The sequence below is a fragment of the Dendropsophus ebraccatus genome, chromosome 2 (assembly GCF_027789765.1).
Source record: "Dendropsophus ebraccatus isolate aDenEbr1 chromosome 2, aDenEbr1.pat, whole genome shotgun sequence".
Classification (NCBI taxonomy): Eukaryota; Metazoa; Chordata; class Amphibia; order Anura; family Hylidae; genus Dendropsophus; species Dendropsophus ebraccatus.
In genome coordinates, this window is record NC_091455.1 from 15,858,699 (window position 1) to 15,878,194 (window position 19,496).

General features: G+C 47.0%; 1 protein-coding gene across 6 annotated transcripts in view; it reads right to left on the minus strand.

The window, feature by feature from the left end:
• Positions 1 to 19,496, minus strand: part of TG (thyroglobulin) — a 135,036-nt gene that overhangs the window by 91,977 nt on the left and 23,563 nt on the right. For all 6 annotated transcript variants that reach the window (XM_069957077.1, XM_069957079.1, XM_069957078.1 and 3 more), the window contains 4 exons: positions 15,957 to 16,172; positions 15,142 to 15,291; positions 13,899 to 14,069; positions 1,039 to 1,158 (listed from right to left, as the gene is read on the minus strand). In XM_069957077.1, the coding sequence (XP_069813178.1) occupies positions 1,039 to 1,158; positions 13,899 to 14,069; positions 15,142 to 15,291; positions 15,957 to 16,172 (657 nt within the window). The remainder of the gene's footprint in view (positions 1 to 1,038; positions 1,159 to 13,898; positions 14,070 to 15,141; positions 15,292 to 15,956; positions 16,173 to 19,496) is intronic.

Here is a 19,496-nt window from a genome sequence, read left to right on the forward strand (position 1 = left end):
TGGTGGTCCTGAAGCCTGTCAGAAGGTGCATCGCGGCACGGGGAGAGGTAAGCAATGACTGATTGTTATGTTCTCCCCTGGTGTCTGTGAGATTTTGTAAATGGCCGGACCTCTCCTTTAATGTCCCAGACGGAGTCATAAAAATAAGTGATGGTGCAAGCGTCACAAAGTGGGTTGACGTGACTCTTTCCTGTAACGAGAATACATAGGAAAGCGTCTTTTTCATTTGAACTGCAGTAAACCTGAAGACCGCAGATTAAGAAAGAGTGACCCTGATTTATTTTCAAGGATGAGGAAATAATACAGACAGCGCAGAAACCCCAAAGAGGAAAATATCAGCAACAGTTTCCAATAATTTTATGTTCTGCTACTTAGATCATCTGACAGGATTTCTTTAGAGCTGTAATAAATCTAACATGAAAAAAATAAATAAAAATAAAGCAATTCTGCAAAGAACCTTGATTGAAAATCACTCGTTTTGTGTATGCAGCTACTATAAAGGCCCAAGTGTCACCATGGTGACAGTACTGTGTCAGTAGTGCTGCAGCTTCCACTGATGTCTAGATATTACATGTTACCATTAGAATAGACATTACACTGGGGGAAGCTGCTTGTGTCACTAGTGCTACAGCCTCCCCTGATGTCTCTATAATACATGTTACCATTAGAATAGACATTACACTGGGGGAAGCTGCTTGTGTCACTAGTGCTGCAGCCTCCCCTGCTGTCTCTATAATGCATGTTACCATTAGAATAGACATTACACTGGGGGAAGCTGTCTGTGTCACTAGTGCTGCAGCCTCCCCTGCTGTCTCTATAATACATGTTACCATTAGAATAGACATTACACTGGGGGAAGCTGTCTGTGCCACTATGCTGTATCCATGTTTTCCAGGCAGTCCCCAGGCTGCATCCACCTTCTCCAGGCAGTGGGAATCAAACGCCGATCGTTTAAGTTTGTGCAAACGTGAACATTCTCTACTGTCTATAAGATATATACACGCCCCTCTCTAGAGCTCGCACTCTATTATAACTCACCACTAACACAGTCCAGGAGTTCTCCTCTCTTCTCCTTTACTTGACTGGTCTGATCCGCTCCAGAATCGGCACCACTGACCAGCAAATCGCCCTCTGGGACCGGCTCAAACTTCCGTAACACTGAAAGGATGATACAATATTTTAAGTTTTAGGGCCCGTTCACATTACAGAATCGGTGCAGAGATTCCACTCAGAACTCCGCCCACAGACTCCGCAACGAATCCTGTCTGCTATGTCTTTCAATGGGAGGTCTTTCGCGCCTCCGATCTCCGCGCCTTTCTGCTTAAAGAAATTCGCAACACAATTCCTGGGAAAGTTCTGACAAAGTTGGAGTTGTTGGAAAGTTTGCTTTTAGTGGAAATTACAGGGACTGTCACACCTCTTAAGGGTGCGTTCACACGTACAGGATCTGCAGCAGATTTGATATGAATCGAATCTGGGCCATCAAATCTGCTGAAGATCCTGTATGTGTGAACGCACCCTTATGTTCACACTACGTATATGTCCGGCCGTGCTCGTAACTACGGCCGTGGGAAAAATAGACATGCGGCCGGATTGCGAACATTCGGGCGAACCGCGAACATACGCCCGTAGTACAGTTATGAGTTATTTACGTGGAAATCTTCGCCCAGCCCAATAAACCACACAGAACCTTTTGGATCTAAAAATCAAGTTCAATTTGGCTGAAATAAGTTCTCCGTACGGGACCGCATGGAAATCCACGGCCGTGAGTTGGAACAGTTCCGGCCGCAAACAATGGTCTTGTTCATTTTTCACGGCGCCGTATACGATTCGGCCATAAGCTCATACGTAGTGTGGATTGTGCGGCCGTATATCATATACTTTCAAGCGTACGCATCAACCTCAAAACTACAGGCATATTTTTGCGGTTCGCACTACGGCCGGACATATATGTAGTGTGAACATAGCCTTAAAGCGAATGTACCATCAGTACATTTGCCTTAAGTGTTTCACATGGATAGAATGGCGTAGACGCAGGGAAGCCGGTGCAGCGGTCCTTTTTTGAACCGCGGCCGGGTTCCCTCATACAGTGCCGTTCTATTCCCGGGCACCGTCCAGGGGTGAAGCACCGTCCCGCCCCCAGTGGGAGGAAACCCCTGCCCCTCTATGATGCGGCTCCATTGATTCTGATAGAATGGCGCTGTATGCAGGAACTGGGTCGCGGTTCAAAAATAAAAAGAACCGCGGCGCTGGCTTCCCTGCACTGACACTGTTCTATCCATGTGAAACACTTAACGTGTCACTGCCGTTTTATTTTTCTTTGCAGAAATGAATAGTACAGGCGATTTTAAGAAACTTTGTAATTGGATTTATTAGGCAAATCTGCCATTATCTGCATTCAAAAAGACTTTTCCCAGCCCCCCCCCCTCCCTCCTCTCTCTCATCCACTGCTCACTATCAGGAAATCTCAACTCTTTTACATGAGTCGAGCCCTGTTTGTTCTATGGAGAGGGGAGGAGAGAGGAGGGAGTTTAGTCGGCATCAGAGAACAAAGGATTACACAGCGGGACCTGTCTGAAAGCCATATTCAGAGGTCAGAGAGGTCAGTGCTGACTTCAGAGAAGATAGCCCGATAATGTAGCTGTAAATTAACTCTTTGTTGTGCTGTTTTGGTGCCTCATCTTACTCCACCCCTCCCCTCTCCATAGAGAATCATGAAGACAGGGGGGAGAGCTTCAAACTGCTTTTTCATGATAAAAATGCATTTTTCAGCTACTAAACCCAATTACAAAGTTTCTTAAAATCGCCTGGACTATTGATTTCTGCAAATAAAATTTAAACGACAGTGACACTTTAAAGCAAATGTACTGATGGTAAATCACTGATGTGTGATCACTGCCTATGATGGTGGAAGCCACGGCCAGTCATACACTACCCTTCACATATTACATGGCGGCCATCATGATGATTGGTTTTCCATGCAATGCAAGACAGCTTAAGCTTCCGGCTCATAGAGGATTGCCCTCGACAGTGAATGACTAAATGCCCGTATGGGGCATATGGGGATGGTCTATCTTTATGAGACAACTCTTTAGGAAAGGATTGACATCACTTTAACTTTCATGGATACACATGGCACATTCTTTGGTCCAGTTGGGGGCTCCACCATATAAAACGGACAGACAATAGGCAGCTGTCCCCTGTTCTTCCCTGTGGCAGGTACGGGAATCTTTTACCATTCTTTATTGCCATAATGTATGTACAATGGAAAATAAATCAACTTTACATATCATCTTTATTAGTTTTTTCCCATTATTTGGTGTATATGGCTTCTATTCTTATGTGTCTCCATGGTAACAGACTACAAACAAACTCTGTGTAGTCTGATGCTGTCATATTCCCATCTATTAGTCTCCTATATCTTATAAACCTTCCATATAAAACTTAGCACGGAGTTGATGAGATGGTGTGCATAGAGGCTATAGACACTAAACAAGGATGGAAGATGGACATCGCCTTTAAGAAAGTTCTCTCTTTGATGTTACTATGTAGTTAGTGTTGTCCTTAAAGTGGGTCGACGTGACTTATTCCTAACTTTTTTTTTTACTCTCACATGTGAACGGTAGTAAACGTGCAGATCCCAGATCTGATAGAAGGTGATTGTGATTTATGCTCGGCGATTAGGCAATAATATAAAGAGACCAAAAGCCACAAATAGGAAAATTTTAAGCAAGATTTTAACATTTTCCAGTGATTATGTTTTACTAGTTACATCATCTGACGGCTATTTTAGAGCTGTAATATATCTAAATTGTTTTAAAAAAAAATCAATTTTTGTCTTTATTGAGTATGAAGCATCTCTAAAGACCCAGGTGTCTCCATGGTAACAGACTACAAACAAATCTTGTGTGTAGTCTGATCCTTATGAAGAACATAAAATAAGATTAGTGTTGGTCCAACTATTGAAACACCCAAAATATTGGTGAAGGCCCTAGGAGCCCCATCACCCTATAAATATAAGCTAGACCCATTGTAGTCTAAACTGTAACCACTAATAGTCATTGAGGCTTGTCTCATCTATACCCCATATATGTAGAGTTCTCCCTGTAAGGTGCTTAAAGGGTCACTCCAGTCTTTCATTAACTGGTTTCAGAAAGTTATATAGATTTGTAATCTACTATTTAAAATTTTAAAGTCTTTCAGTACTTATCAGCTGCTGCATGTCCTGCAGGAAGTGGTGTATTCTCTCCAGTCTGATACTCTTCTCCCTGCTGCCACCTCTGTCCATGTCAGGAACTGTCCAGAGCAGAAGAGGTTTTCTATGGGGATTTGCTACTGCTCTGGACAGTTCCTGACATGGACAGAGGTGGCAGCAGAGAGCACTGTGTCAGACTGGAAAGAATACACCACTTCCTGCAGGACACACAGCAGCTAATAAGTATGGGAAGACTTAAGATTTTTAAATAGAAGTAAATTACAAATCTATATAACTTTCTGAAACCGGTTGATCTGTAAGAAAAAGATTTTCACCGGAGTGCCCCTTTTAAAAATTCTTTCTCAGAGACTCTGTAACCACTGTCTCAGCCACACTGCATCTATTTACAGCATACACCACACCGCACGGTCACATTATCAGGTCCTGTCCTATCAGAGTGTGAGAATTCTGAAGAATTAGCTAAAAAAGGAACTAAGGTGTAAACAGGTCCGAAGAAATCGTTCTATTCACAATGACTATAGGAGGAGAGGCTTCTATAGTGTGACCACCTGCACGCAACATATTCACTGTGTATTACCACCATTCATTATCTATCACAGCTCTGGGGTATAATACAGGGTGTAACTCAGGATCAGTAATGTATGTACACAGTGACCCCCACCAGCAGAATACTGAGTGCAGCTCTGGAGGGTGTGGTTACAGGGTGTGTCTGTGTTTGCTGCTGAGTGCCACACATCCAGACTTCCAGGAGGAGAGAGGCTGATTCACCACCTGCTTCCCCAGGAAGGTGGCAGCTTCCTGGGAGAGTCTTCAGCATGGATCCCCTGACCTCCACCTCCCGGTCAAGGCCGGCGGGGGGTGTAGAGAGTAAGCTACCGGCCAGCGCTCCGGCTGGAGGGGTAAGAAGATCTAGTAGGGTTCGCAGCAATGTGGACCCAGCCCTTCCAGCGACGGATGGAAGCCGCAAGGTTTCTGATGTTGATACAAAGCCTGCAAGCAAGGTGAGCGGAAGACGGGGTGCAGGTGCAGCTGCACGGAGGGGCTCCCAGGAGAGTCAGGTGGTGGAGCAGTGGGGTCTCAGGGGGCCCAAAGAGTCTGCAGCCACCTATGGCTCCAGAATAGCTGCAAAGCTTGCTGAGTATGAGCAGCTTGGAAAGAGACTGAAGGGGTTAAGAGACGACCTGAGTTTTGCTAAACACAGAGCCAGCTCAGCCCCAAAGAAACAGAAGCCTGGACTCACAGCCAAGGTGAAGTCTCTTCAGCAGGAGATCACAGATGTGGAGCTGCAGAGAATAGTTATCCTGGAGGGCAGCGATGTCTTCAGAGAGAAGCTCCTCAATGAAGACAGGTTTGCCAGGATGAAATCCCCAAAGAGGGAGGAGGAGGATGGGGGTGATTGTTCTGCGGATGGTGAGAGCAGTAGTGAGGAAGAGGAAGGTGAAGATATGGAAGCTGGAGAGACCCCTGTGACAGCGAGTCTGGAGGACTTGGCTACAAAATCTTCCAGTGCACAAGGGGTGGATGAGTCCCAGCTGAGTCTACCTGCAGGACAAGTGGCCTTACCGACATCTTCAGGAGAAGGCTCTACAGAGGATGATGATGATGATGATGATGACGATTCTGGAGGAGCTCTGCTTGCACAAATAAAACAGATTGAATCCCCAGTGCACATGGAGAACTTCAGCTTTGGAGATGACCTGGGGAAGGAGGAGTTAATTAAAAAGAAGAAAAAAAGCAAGAAAAAGAGGAAGAAGCCAGCAGAGCAGGTGAACCTTGTGTATGTTCCCTTTGTGCAGTCTGGGGCTGCTGCAAAGTCGTCTCAGGGTGCAGATACTGGTAATCTGACTGTCCCCACTTCTGCTACTGTGGAGCGGGGCCAGAAAGCCAGTAAGAGTACAACCAAGATGGCGGAGAGCGCCGGCCTCGCTGGTCAGGGTAGTGAGGTCGGTAATGGTGTAGGAGCGGCCGGGGGGCCGGACAGTTTGGTGGCTGAGGTGACGTGTGCAGGGCGCTCCTCTGCAGGTAAAGGGAGGAGTGTCCCAGTGCCAGCGGCTGGCACATTGCCCGGGCGGTCGGGCATCAAAACCAAGCTTGTGCGTGATCCTTTGAGTGGACCTGGAGCTGCAGGGCGCTCCTCTGCAGGCAAAGGGAGGAGTGTCCAGGCTTCGAGAGAAGGCATAAGTGCCAGCGATAAGACTGAGGTGGGCAGCGGTCGCTGTGCTGCAGGTCACTCCTCTGCAGGCAAGGGGAGGAGTGTCATTAAGTTGCCAGGAGGTGTTAGTGGTCCGATGAGTGTGTCTGCTGTAACGGGGCACTCCTATATAGGCGCAGGGGTCGTCTGTGCCCCCGGAAATGCAGAAACATCTCTGGTGGATCTTACTGCTGGGGAAGGAGCCAGCGATAAAGAGACTGTCACTAAGTCAGGTGCCTGTCTGGTGCCGCAGGTACACACCAATGGACATGACATTAATAAAGCTATGCTTCAGGCGGTGCAGGAGATTGAGGCAGAGGTGCTGGCTGAGGCTGAGGGCCGGACAGGTGGAAATGCTGCATCTCCCCAAGTTAAGGGGAAGACTGTTGCCCAGTCAAATGTGCCCAGGGATGCCAAGGATGCCACTGCTAATGCCAGATCTGCTATATCTCATGGTAATGTAATAAAGCCAGCCAGACTACAGGTAGGCCAGTCCAGCCCAGCTAGGCAGGGTATATTTGATGCTGATATTATTGTTTCTTCTGTGGTTGCTGGGGGGAGTGGGGATGGTCCGGCTGCCCCCCCAGTGGTGGCTGCTCCAGTAAGGAGCTATGCCAATGTCACTGCTGGGGGAACTAGGGGATCCTCATCTCCTAATCCAGGAGAAGGTAACTTGCAACGGCGCCTCCTGGAGGCGTTAAGGAGAGGAGACAGAACGCTCCAAGTAGAGGGCCGGGAGGTCGACCTGTCCTTCTATGTAGAAAGACATGGGCTTGGGGCATTCCGAGAGCATAATGGGGAAGTGGTCTGGTCCCTTCCGACATCCGGGCAGGAGGTTGGCCGTAGGAACGTGGCCCGTCTGGTATGGAGAGGCAGTGATGCGTGCCCATCCAGGGCAAAGGTGGTGGAGCTTCTCTTCCAGATGAGTTTCAGGGCGAATGACATCTTTGCCCTGATCCACCCCTATGGTACCTCTGAATTCGACATCAGCTTTGTGAAACCAGAGGGACTTGAGCTCTTCTGGTCCAATCACGAGCTGGTGAAGGATGAGCCTGTGTGGCGGGATTTCGCTGTAAAGGCGGTATCCCGTCAGAGTTCCGTCAAGAAAGTGACCGTTTTGACGCGCAACGAGTCCCTTTCTTGCTATGACATCATGACCTGGCTAGGCAGGTATGGGGAGGTGACGGACATCCCCAAGAAAAATCTGGATGAGCATGGTATTTGGTCCGGAGCCTGGACGTTTTCCGTCCGCCTCCGTCGTTCAGGCAACACTGTCGCACACATTCCATCTGCTGCCTTCCTCGGACGCGATAGGATCCAAGTCTTTTATCAGGGGCAGCCGAAGCTGTGTCACAGGTGTGGTGATCCCACCCACTTTAGTGCAAACTGCACTAAGCTGATTTGTGCATTGTGCGGTGCGGAGGGTCATCTGGCTGCCGCCTGTGGCCGGATTTGCTGTCACCTGTGTGGTGACCTTGGTCACCCATTTAGCAGGTGTCCACGCTCATTCTCCAATGCTGCGGCCGCCCAAGATGGGGAGAGCCTTGTTGTTGCCTCACCTGGGGAAGGGACCAGCAGAGGAGAAGGGGCACTAGTGCCAGTGAAGAAGGTAAAAAACAAGACCCCCTCTAAGCTAAGGCGAGAGGAGAAGCGCAGAAGGAGCAGGGACCTGGGAAGTTCCCTGGTGGCAGGAGTAGTCAGTGGTCCTGCTCCAGATGTCGGCTTAGAGGGAACAGCTGAGGCTCTAGAGGATATCGAGTTAGATGAAGAGATAAGGAGACTTCGTAAAGAGGAGGCAAAGAGAGCCATTTCCTCCAGTTCCTCCCAATATGAAAGTTTGGATGAGGACGGTGGGAAAGGGCAAAATGAAAAACGTAAGTGCGACAGTAGGAGGCAAAGCCAGAGGGGGCCTAGGGCATCTTCTTCTTTGTCCTCCGGTGTTGCGGGCCAAGTGCCAAAGGAAAGCCTGACTGACCCCCCTCTGATCGTTCTGTCCAATAGGTATCAGGCCCTCGGCAAATCCGAGGTTGAGGGACTGATTTTGGAGACGGTGAGGTCTCCAGGAGGTGCCGAGCCTGTTCCTTCTGAGGCAGTTTCCTTGGGAGGTCAGGTGGCCCCTGGGTCAGGAGATGAGGATCTGGGTATGGATATGTCTGCATCTTTAAAGCGGGTTAAAGAGAAGGCAAAAGGATCTTCTTCTGATGGGGAAGGTGGTAAAAAGAAGGGTAGGAAATAAAGAGACAAGGCTGTCCAACTCAATCACCCATGATGGCGGCACTCACCCCATTGACTCTGGCATCCATTAACTGTGCCAGCATTAAGTCGGATACGGCTAGGTTTGCAGCCTTTGATTTTCTCGGTCGTATTAACGCCGACATTTTGTTTTTGCAGGAGACCAGGTTGACAGACCAAGCCTTGCTAGTAAAAGCCAAGCGAGAGTGGAGGCATGGACCTTCACACTGGTCTCTTGCGGCTGAGCCGTATAGTGGGGTGGCGGTCCTTTTTACCGCTCCTGTAGAATGCAGACGGGTTATCGAGTTGGAAATGGGGAGGTGCCTGATCTTGGATGTCCTCATGAAGGGGCAAGAGCTCAGGCTCATTAACATCTATGCCCCACAAACTAAGTGGGACCGTAAAAGCCTTTTTATGAGGATTAAGCCCTTTCTTTTTACGAGTCGGCAGGTGATCTTTGGTGGAGACTTCAATACTATCACGAGGTCTCAGGACAGGAGAGGCGCCAAAGACAAGCTGGCTTATGATAGCATGGCCCTGATTAGTATAGTTAGGGAGGCTCGCCTAGAGGATGCCCACATCCGGACACCCTCGGGCCACGCGGGTTTCACCTATCATCGAGGTAGCTGCAGGTCTAGATTAGACAGGTTTTATTTAAAGGAGGAAGCCGTCTCTTCCGCAGTGTCCGTGGTTGAGGTGGAGTTCTCCGACCACTGTCTAATTTTGTTTTCCCTGAATGTTTCAGAGACCCCCCGGATGGGTAGAGGCTACTGGAGGCTGAATTCGTCCCTCCTGGAAGAAGCAGAGGTAAGACAATCCTTTGAGGATTTTCTTCAGAGTCAGGTACCTCTACTGGGCCTATGTAGTAGTAAGTCAGAGTGGTGGGAGATATTCAAGAAGCGGGTTGCGAGGTTCTTCCGCCAGCTCTCGAGCCTCAGATCCCTGAATAGGTATCGTGTGTATCAGGGCCTGAGGAGGAAACTCGAGCATCTCGTCTCGACTGGAGGTAGTAGAGAGGAGATCTCCAGAGTGAAAGCCTTGCTCATGAGGTGTCAGTATGATAGGCACGCATCTTTAGTTTTTGAGAGGGATTTCGGGAGGTACCGCTCGCCCGACCCCTACAGAAACTGTAAGATGTCAGTGAGTAGTAAGATTGTGACTGGACTGGTTGATAGTACGGGATCTCTGAACCGGTCCAGATCAGGGATCCTGGAGGTCGTCAGATCCTTTTACTCACACCTCTTGGGGAGGAAGGATCTAGATCGAGATGTGATGTCGGGTTTCCTGGCTGAAGCCATTTCTGAGCCAGGGGTAGACCCCTCTCTTGATGTTTTGGCAGAAGAGATCAGGGAAGAGGAAGTTAGACTGGCGATTGAAGGGCTTGCCCTCAAGAAGTCGCCAGGTCCAGATGGCTTAACATCTGAGTGGTATAAGACCTTCAGGGACCTCTTGGTTCCCCTCTTGACCGAGGTCTTCAATGAGTGTCTCTCCTCGGGCACTCTGCCGAGGTCAATGAGGAGGTCAGCCCTGATTCTTCTGTCAAAGGGTAAAGATTCGAGCCGTAATGAGAATTGGAGGCCCATAGCTCTTCTCAATGCGGACAGGAAGATTCTGGCCAAGATACTGTTTAATCGGCTGGTGAAGTTTGCACCCCGGCTCCTTTCGGGGGCTCAGCACTGCTCTGTTCCAGGCCGAAGCACCTTAAGTGCTGTCCTTAGTGTCAGGGAGGCAGTGGAGCGGAGTAGTGCGGGTCTTTGGAAGGGGTACTTGCTGTCCCTGGATCAGGCCAAAGCATTTGATCGGGTGAACCACGAGTACCTCTGGTCCGTCCTTCGGAGATATGGCCTACCAGATACTTTTGTCAATTGGCTTAAGATCTTGTATGCAGGGGCAGAGAGTTTCCCACTGGTGAATGGTTGGTCTGGCCGCTCTTTTGAGGTTGGGTCTGGGGTTCGCCAGGGCTGTCCTTTGAGCCCACTGTTGTATGTGTTCGCGATTGACCCTTTCCTTAGGAGGGTTGGTTGTGGACCATTGGCAGGGGTCGGGATGAGCCTGGAGGAACCAGAAGCCACCCTGAGAGTGGTAGCGTACGCTGATGATGTCACTGTTTTTGTATCCTCGAGAGGGGAGGCAGATATGGTGATGTCTGAAGTGGAGCGCTACTCGGAGGCGTCCGGGTCCAAGATCAACCAGGCTAAGTGTGAGAGTCTCTGGCTGGGAGGGGGAGATCCCAGGTTTGATCTCCCGGGCACCCTTCCAGAGCCCCAAGAGTCAGCAAAAGTATTGGGCATCACATTTGGCCAGGGTGATTACCCCACTAAAAACTGGGATGGTAGGCTCCAGGATGCCACTCGGAAGGTGGACCAGTGGAAAGGTTGGTCTTTAACCTTAAGGGAAAGGGTACACCTGATCAAATCGTACCTGCTCCCTTTGTTTATCTACCTGGGCAGTGTATGTATCTTGCCAGAGGCTTCCTATACTAGGATCTACAGCCTGTTCTTCCAGCTGTTATGGGGGAATAGGCTGAACCTGGTCAGGAGAGAGGTTACGTACCGCACGAGGAGACTTGGGGGTTTGTCTATGGTGAACCCTGTGGTGTTCTTAGTGAACACCTTCTTGAAAGTTAACATCGCAAACCTCTGGAAAGAGAGGGCTCCTCCGTGGGTACTCTCCTGCAGGGAATGGTTTCGGCCTTTCTTCCAGGAATGGGAGACAGGAGGGCGAGTGAAGGACCTTCGTACGCCCCATGGGTATCTCCCGGCTTACGCTACCCCGACTCTGAAGATGATACGTCGGTGGGGTCTGGGAATGTGGGAGATCAGGACTCAGTCAAGGAAATTCCTTGACCAAAGGGTTCTGTTGACCCATTTCCAGAAGCCCCTGGCGCTCAGGGATTGCCCAGGTCAGGATCTGAGGGTTGGGTTAAATCTTTTGAATTCAAAGAGGATCCCCCAGAAGTTTTGGGACTTGGCCTGGCGCTGCTTCCAGGGGAAGCTATATGTGAGGGACAATTTGAAGTGCAGGAGCTCCGATGATCGGGGGTGTCCCCGAGAGGAGTGTGGGAATACGCTAGAGAGTATGGATCATTTCCTGCTTCATTGTCCCTTCAATATAGGGGTTTACACCAGGGTGGGCGCCTCCATAGGTTGGAGTCAGTTAGTCAGTCTCGCCTATCCGGAGTGGGCTTATGGAGTATTCAGGAACCTGGGTGGCCGAGATCGCTGCACGTTATTCTTAGTCAGCATAGTAGTTAGGTACCACACGTGGAACGCACGGTGTCTAGTATCTACACAGCGTAGAGTCCTCTCCGAGGTGGAGGTCTGTAGGAACATCACTGGTGACCTTGGGAAGATCAGGTCTTTGGAGTATGGCAGGCTGGGTACCAGTAGGGCTTCTCTCCTGTGGAGAGGTTTTTCCTTCGCTGTGCCCTAGGTACTGAGCCCACTGGGTGAGGGACCATAATTCTGGTTAGGGACAGAGTAGATAGGGACAGAGGTAGGGAGAGTGTGAGGGTTAGATTAATATTTAGGGATAGTAGTAGGGAGAGGGTAGGGAGAATAGTCAGGGATAGGTTAACCTATTATGGTACCCGGTCTGCCATCCTCCGATCCTGGTGGGGGGCTGTGCATGACACTTTAGGTTTTTGTTTTAATTTTCTATTCAGTTATAAACAGTAAAGGGCTTACAGGCTACCGAACTTGAGCCTTTTTGTTATGTGTTGTGGTGTTGGTGTTTTAGGTAGTTTGGTAAGTTGAGGGCTGGATAAGCCCTATGGACAATTATAGTTATTGTATATGGTATGGGGTATAGGATAGGTTGGGAGGGGTGATGGGGGGTTTACATCGTATGCTTTTCCTTGGATGGGGTTCTGGCATGAGTCACTGAGGGACAAGAACTGAACTTATGGACCCAGACTCATGTCCAGATTTGGGGTGTGGGTGATGGGGTTTGTAGTTAGAATATTAGATAGGTTTATGTAATTTGATTGCTATAATTTTATTATTATTTGCATTATTGTTTATTAGTATACTTTATTATTATTATTATTATTATTATTATTATTATTATATTATCATCATATTTTCTTTAAGTATATAAGGCAGCCAGACCTGGTATTCTTAAGTTAGTATTTGTTCTAACTTGGTTTTGTTAGGATAGTTTTAGTTGGGGATAGTTTCTTAACTGTTAAAGTTGTCTAGTGTGTGTGTGTGTGTGTGTGTGTGTGTGTGTGTGTGTGTGGTGGTGGTGGGGGGTTAGGTGGGAGTTATGTATACGGGGATGGGAGGTTTGGTTGGTGAATTGTGCTGGGGTGTGTGTGAGTAGGGGGGTGCTGTGTGTGTGTTGAAGAGAAAAAAAAAAAAAAAAAAAAGAAAAAAGCTTTGTGTAGTTTTGGTTTTCTTATTTTGTTCAGTTATGTCCAAGCAGGGACTGTATTAAGTTAGAGTCAAGCATGGCTCAAACATGTTATAGCTTTTTGGCCTTTGGTCTTTACTATATAATTTCTGTGTGCTGTGAGGTGTGAGTGTGGGGTAGATAGTAGTGGTGGTGGTGGGGTTAGTAATAGTTGTAAGTTTGGGGGATTTTGGTAGTATCTTATAATGAAGCTGGACTGGCCGGTGAGGCAGGTGTGAGGGATGATTTCCTTTCTGTAAAGACATTATTTAAGTATTTATTAATGTGTTGTTTTTGTTATAAGCAGAAAGCTTTGTGTTTGTTTTTGTTCTGGCTGATGGAGCCGCGTTTATGTTTATGTAGTTACTTGTTAAGTTTTATATTTTTCTAATAAAAAGAATTACAGGATGTAACTCAGGATCAGTACAGGATCAGTAATGTAATGTATATACACAGTGACCTCACCAGCAGAATAGTGAGTGCAGCTCTGGAGTATAATACAGGATGTAACTCAGGATCAGTACAGGATAAGTAATGTATGTACACAGTGACCTCACCAGCAGAATAGTGAGTGCAGCTCTGGGGTATAATACATGGTGTAACTCAGGATCAGTACAGGATAACTAATGTAATGTATGTACACAGTGACCCCACCAGCAGAATAGTGAGTGCAGCTCTGGAGTATAATACAGGATGTAACTCAGGATCAGTAATGTAATGTATGTACACAGTGACCCCACCAGCAGAATAGTGAGTGCAGCTCTGGAGTATAATCATTTCTCCCATAGATTCTGTCATTTACATATATAAAAATGGAAAAAGTGAGTGTAACAAGGAAGCAATAGACGACTTCTTGCAGCTACTCACATAAGCACTGATCCTCTGTGAGCTTCCGGTCACTTTCCGTCCACATCAGTTTCTCACCAGAGGTGTCAGCACAGAAATACTTGTTATTTGCTGCATCTCTCTGTGACGGGAGGTATCGCCCTCCATCGTCGCATTGTAACCCTCGCTGGTTCCTCTGACAGCTGGTGACACCTGGTATATGAATGCAATATACATATTAAATATGGATAGTCCAGGAAGCTGGGGCTCTATGCATGATTACCATGAGCTCTCACATTCTGAAGCTGAGCAGAATACATGTATCTTGCACTGGAGGACCCATTGATAGGACAACCTATTGATTTCAATGACAGCTGTGTAATACTTGGTTTCTCCAGTGGGGGCACTGCAGGAAGGATGAGCACTTGCTGCAAGGCTCCTCCCCAGCTGATCACTGCACCATGTGATCAGCTTATTTTTTAGGTGAAGAACCCCTTTAACCAAAGCAAATGTCCACTACAGTGAACATATCTTATACGCTACTGGACCACAGTCATTCATGACTTCGATATTTTAACACAATGGGGGAGATTTATCAAAGGGTGTAAAATTTAGACTGGTGCAAACTACCCACAGCAACCAATCACAGCCAATGTGTCAGTCCTATAGGGAATCCTATAAGCAATTCTTCACAGCTAAGAATATACACAAACCCCCATATCCACCCCTGAATTTATCCTGTAACTCTCCGAGTATCCCAATGTGACCTATACACGTTTTCCATACAACGTCCCTATCACAGACCTATCAATCATCCCATAAAGCGGGCCCCACCTCTCATATGGGGGCCATGGGATAAGGAACACGTATCCAATTGTAACACAAACCCTTCCGGAGTTTCTGCTGATAAAGCACATGGAATCATATTGAACTGATCAGCTACAATGTAACAAGTTTCTCCAAATTCAACATATGGTTCTTAAAGTGACGGTTCACTCAGGGGTCGTGCAGGACTGGGAAAACATGGCTGCCTCATTTCAGAAACAGCTCCACTCTTATCTATGGATTGTATCTGATACTGCAGCCTAAAGTGCCAATGGGGAGGAGAAAGTGATCAATTGCCCCACAGCGCCACCACAGGAGAAATGAAGCATTACATGGTGTTCATTGAGATCAGTGGATCTGACTATAGCTCCATTAAGAGGAGGGGACAGAAGACCCTTAAAGGGGGGGGGGGGGGGTCCCAAAGAGTGAAGCCCTATGATCAGTTACTTTGTGGACTTACAATGGTTGCGGTTATAAGCCCCAGAGTAGAGGGTGGTAGTGCCGAGAGGGCACCGCAGGCAGTCTCCAGCCCCAGCTTTCTCCTGATATGATCCCACAGGGCACAGTGTGCACTCCCCAGACACGGAGTAACTTCCAGCTGGACAGATCCCTGCAAAGAGACACATAACCTGGTCATAGGGTGTGATATTACAGACATATTTATTAGCTCCCCTCCATATAGGATCCAGGAGAACAATATCCAGACCGCCTACCAACTATCTTATACGAGTCTAGAAACAGGTTTCCTTTGCGCTTATTAAAAACAAAGAAATTAAATGCCAACGTGTTTCTATAGTATAGATCTTCATCATGGCAAAACCATACGGCATATAGATCTGGATGCAACTTATATAGCGGGGGCACCAAGATTCAGTGATCATGTGGACCTAATACATTGGAAGAGTGTCCCTCGCTACATAAGTTGCATCCATATTTATTTGCTGTATGTTTGATCTGGACCATTGAAACGCGTCGGTGTTGTGTTTGTTTAATTTGTAGAGCTTATCCATGTATATCGACTCGTGCAGTTAGCATTCTTGGTGACAAAAAACAATGTGACCAAAACATCTAACTACAGCCAACTGAGCATGCTCAGTGCAGACCAGGGGACAGCAGTCATCATGCAGCTTGATCATTGTCAGCAGCAGAAGTCTGAATACAGCTCTGGATGTGACTGGAGGATACGAGCTCAGGATCAGAACATTCTGTGTGTTTGGACTAGTAAATAGTAAATTTCCATTGTAAGGAATGACAGGTTTCCTCAGCACCACGTACCGCAGCCTCCCACATCCCCGGATTCCTCTGTCCTGGACCTGAGAACTTTCTGGAATCCCATAGTACAACCGAGTGTGAGATGTGAGGCTGCGTCTTCCGGGAGGAAATCGGATTTATCTGCCACAAATGGTTTGGAATCCAAGTTCAGGGAGAAGCTGCCAGTTCTGACAAGAGATAAGAGGCGCCCGACCAAGTCCTCGGCAGCCAGAGCCGCGTCTGTTAGGGGGAAAATGGAAGTCATTACAATCATGTGACCAGAAACATTTCTATTAGTTATATGGCGGCAACATGTTCTACAGCGCACCCAACATATTTAACAGGGGGCACAATACTGACACTGCTCATGAGGGGGCACAATACTGACACTGCTAACACACTCCAACACAGGAGCCAGAAGCAACAAACTCTGCAAGCTAAGTACTTCTATATTGTATTGTGAGCGAGTTTTGGAGCGTGCGAGTTTTTGATCTGAAGTGTGTTTTTGTCTCAAGTGTGGGACTTTAATATTCTGGGAAGGAGTGTATAACATACCTGTTACTGAGTGCTATCTGTCCTTACTGGGTTTATAGATAACAAATCCCTGTACACATATAGTATATAGCAAGGTACTATAGATTAGTTTATCTGTATTTATTTTCCTAGAGGTTATATACATTGTATCTGGTTTACTTGGGACACATTACTATAGCCTGTATATACACAAGCTTGCTGGAGGTTACACAGGTGGAAGGGGAGGGCACTGATTGCTAATTAAGAGTTGATAAATTACATCTGTGTGAAGCCTGCCAGTCTCTCCAACACAGGAGCCAGAAGCAACAAACTCTGCAAGCTAAGTACTTCTATATTGTATTGTGAGCGAGTTTTGGAGCGTGCGAGTTTTTGATCTAAAGTGTGTTTTTGTCTCAAGTGTGGGACTTTAATATTCTGGGACTTTAGATTCGGGGAGTTTTAGAGGAAAACAAATTGTTTATTTGCTTTTGAACACATTGTTTGCTTTTGTTGCTTGTTTGTTTTTTCTTTCTTTATACATAATATCCCCATATAAATGAGAGCCATGTTTGACAATGCGGCCCAATGTACATCTTGTGCGATGTATGCAATCCTTGATCAACCGATCGAGGGTGCATACCATTGTGGGAGATGTGTGCATGTTGCTGGTTTGGAAGCCCAGATCCTGGATCTAAATGAGCGGCTGCAACGATTGAGATGCATTGGCAAACTGGAAAGGGGTCTGCTTCTGACTGAGCAAGCACTCCAAGGGGTAGATGGGGGAGAGAGTGATAGCATGGAGGTACAGGAGGAAGAGGCAGCTAGTTGGGTCACAGTTAGAAAAAGGGGTAGAGGGAAGAGTGTGAGGGAGGCCAGTCCTGATCTGGCACACCCCAACAAGTTTGCCAAATTGGCGGATGAGGGGGATGTTGATTCAGGGGTGGCATTGCTGCAGCAGGACACTGCCTCTGAAAGCCAGGGGGGTGTCTGCTCCAGTAAGGTGGGAAACAGGAGTTCAGGGCAGGCCAGGCAGGTACTGGTAGTGGGGGACTCAATTATTAGGGGGACAGACAGGGCAATCTGTCACAAAGACCGGGATCGTCGAACAGTGTGTTGCCTTCCTGGCGCTCGAGTTCGTCACATCGCGGATCGGGCTGACAGATTACTGGGAGGGGCTGGCGATGACCCAGCAGTCATGGTGCACATTGGCACCAATGATAAAGTTAGAGGTAGGTGGCGGGTCCTTAAAAATGATTTCAGGGACTTAGGCAGGAAGCTTAAAACTAGGACCTCCAAGGTGATATTTTCCGAAATATTACCTGTACCACGAGCCACACCTGAGAGACAGCGGGAGATTAGGGAGGTAAATAAGTGGCTCAAGAGCTGGTGTAGGGTAGAGGGGTTTGGGTTCATGGAGAACTGGGCCGACTTCTCGGTCGGTTACAGGCTCTACGGTAGGGACGGGCTGCATCTCAATGGGGAGGGTGCAGCCGTGCTGGGGGAGAAGATGGCTAAGAGGTTGGAGGAGTGTTTAAACTAGGGACCGGGGGGGAGGGCAACTACAATATAGTAAGTAAAGACAGAGTAGATGGAGAGCTGGGCCTAGATTATGGAACTGGGGGTGGAGCGGCGGGAGGGGTTAGAATAGTCACTAGTGATAAAAGGAAAGGGAATATGGACAAATATATTAAATGTATGTATACTAATGCTCGAAGCCTCACTAATAAAGCTGAGGAATTAGAACTCATAATGGTTGAAGAGAAATATGATATAGTGGGGATAAGCGAGACATGGCTGGATGAGAGTTATGACTGGGCTGTTAATATCCAGGGTTATAGTCTATTCAGAAATGACCGTAAAAATAAGAAAGGGGGAGGGGTCTGTCTATATGTTAAATCATGCCTTAAGCCTATTCTGCGGGAGGATATATGTGATGATAATGTGGAGTCTCTTTGGGTAGAAATAAGGGGAGGGACGAAGAATAATAAAATTCTTATAGGAGTGATTTATAAACCGCCAAGTATAGTGGAAGAATCAGAAAATCTTCTTATAAGACAAATAGATGCGGCAGCGAAGCAGGGGGAAGTCATTATTATGGGGGACTTTAACTACCCAAATATCAACTGGAAAGCAGAAACCTGCAGCTCCAGGAAGGGAAGCGTGTTTTTGGAAATAGTAAAAGATAATTACCTTTCCCAACTAGTAGAGGAACCAACAAGAGGGGGGGCCCTTCTGGACCTGATCTTAACCAATAGGCCAGACAGAATATCAAAAATAGAGGTGGGGGGTCACCTAGGTAATAGTGACCATAACATAGTAAGTTTTCAATTATCCTTCAATAAAATGATTAGCAGAGGGGCTACAAAAACATTAAATTTCAGGAAGGCTAATTTCCAAAAACTAAGAGAGGACCTTGGGAACATAGACTGGGACAATGCCTTCAGAAATAAAAGTACACAAGAGAAATGGGACATATTTAAGAGCATCCTGGGTAAATCGTGTGAACGACACATACCATATGGGAATAAACGTAGTAGAAATAAGAGAAATCCAATGTGGTTAACTACAGCTGTAAGGGGTGCAATAAATGATAAGAAACAAGCATTCAGACAACTAAAACAAGAAGGTAGTGGGGAAGCATTGAGCAACTATAGACAGAAGAATAGAATGTGTAAAACGCAAATAAAAGAAGCAAAAATAGCAACAGAAAGAAGGATAGCCAAAGAAAGTAAAACAAATCCCAAAATGTTCTTCACCTATATAAATAACAAAAGACTTAAAACCGAAAATGTTGGTCCCCTCAAAAATAATCTGGGTGTAATGGTGGAGGGGGAAGAGGAAAAGGCCAATCTACTAAATACATTCTTCTCTACTGTATTCACAGAGGAGAATCCCATAACAGACGATATGACTAGGGATAATGTTAATCCTCCTATAAATCTCACCTGCCTAACACAACAAGAAGTGGGGAAACGCCTTAAAAATATTAAAATCCATAAGTCACCGGGCCCAGAAGGTATCCATCCTAGAGTTTTGCAAGAATTAAATACT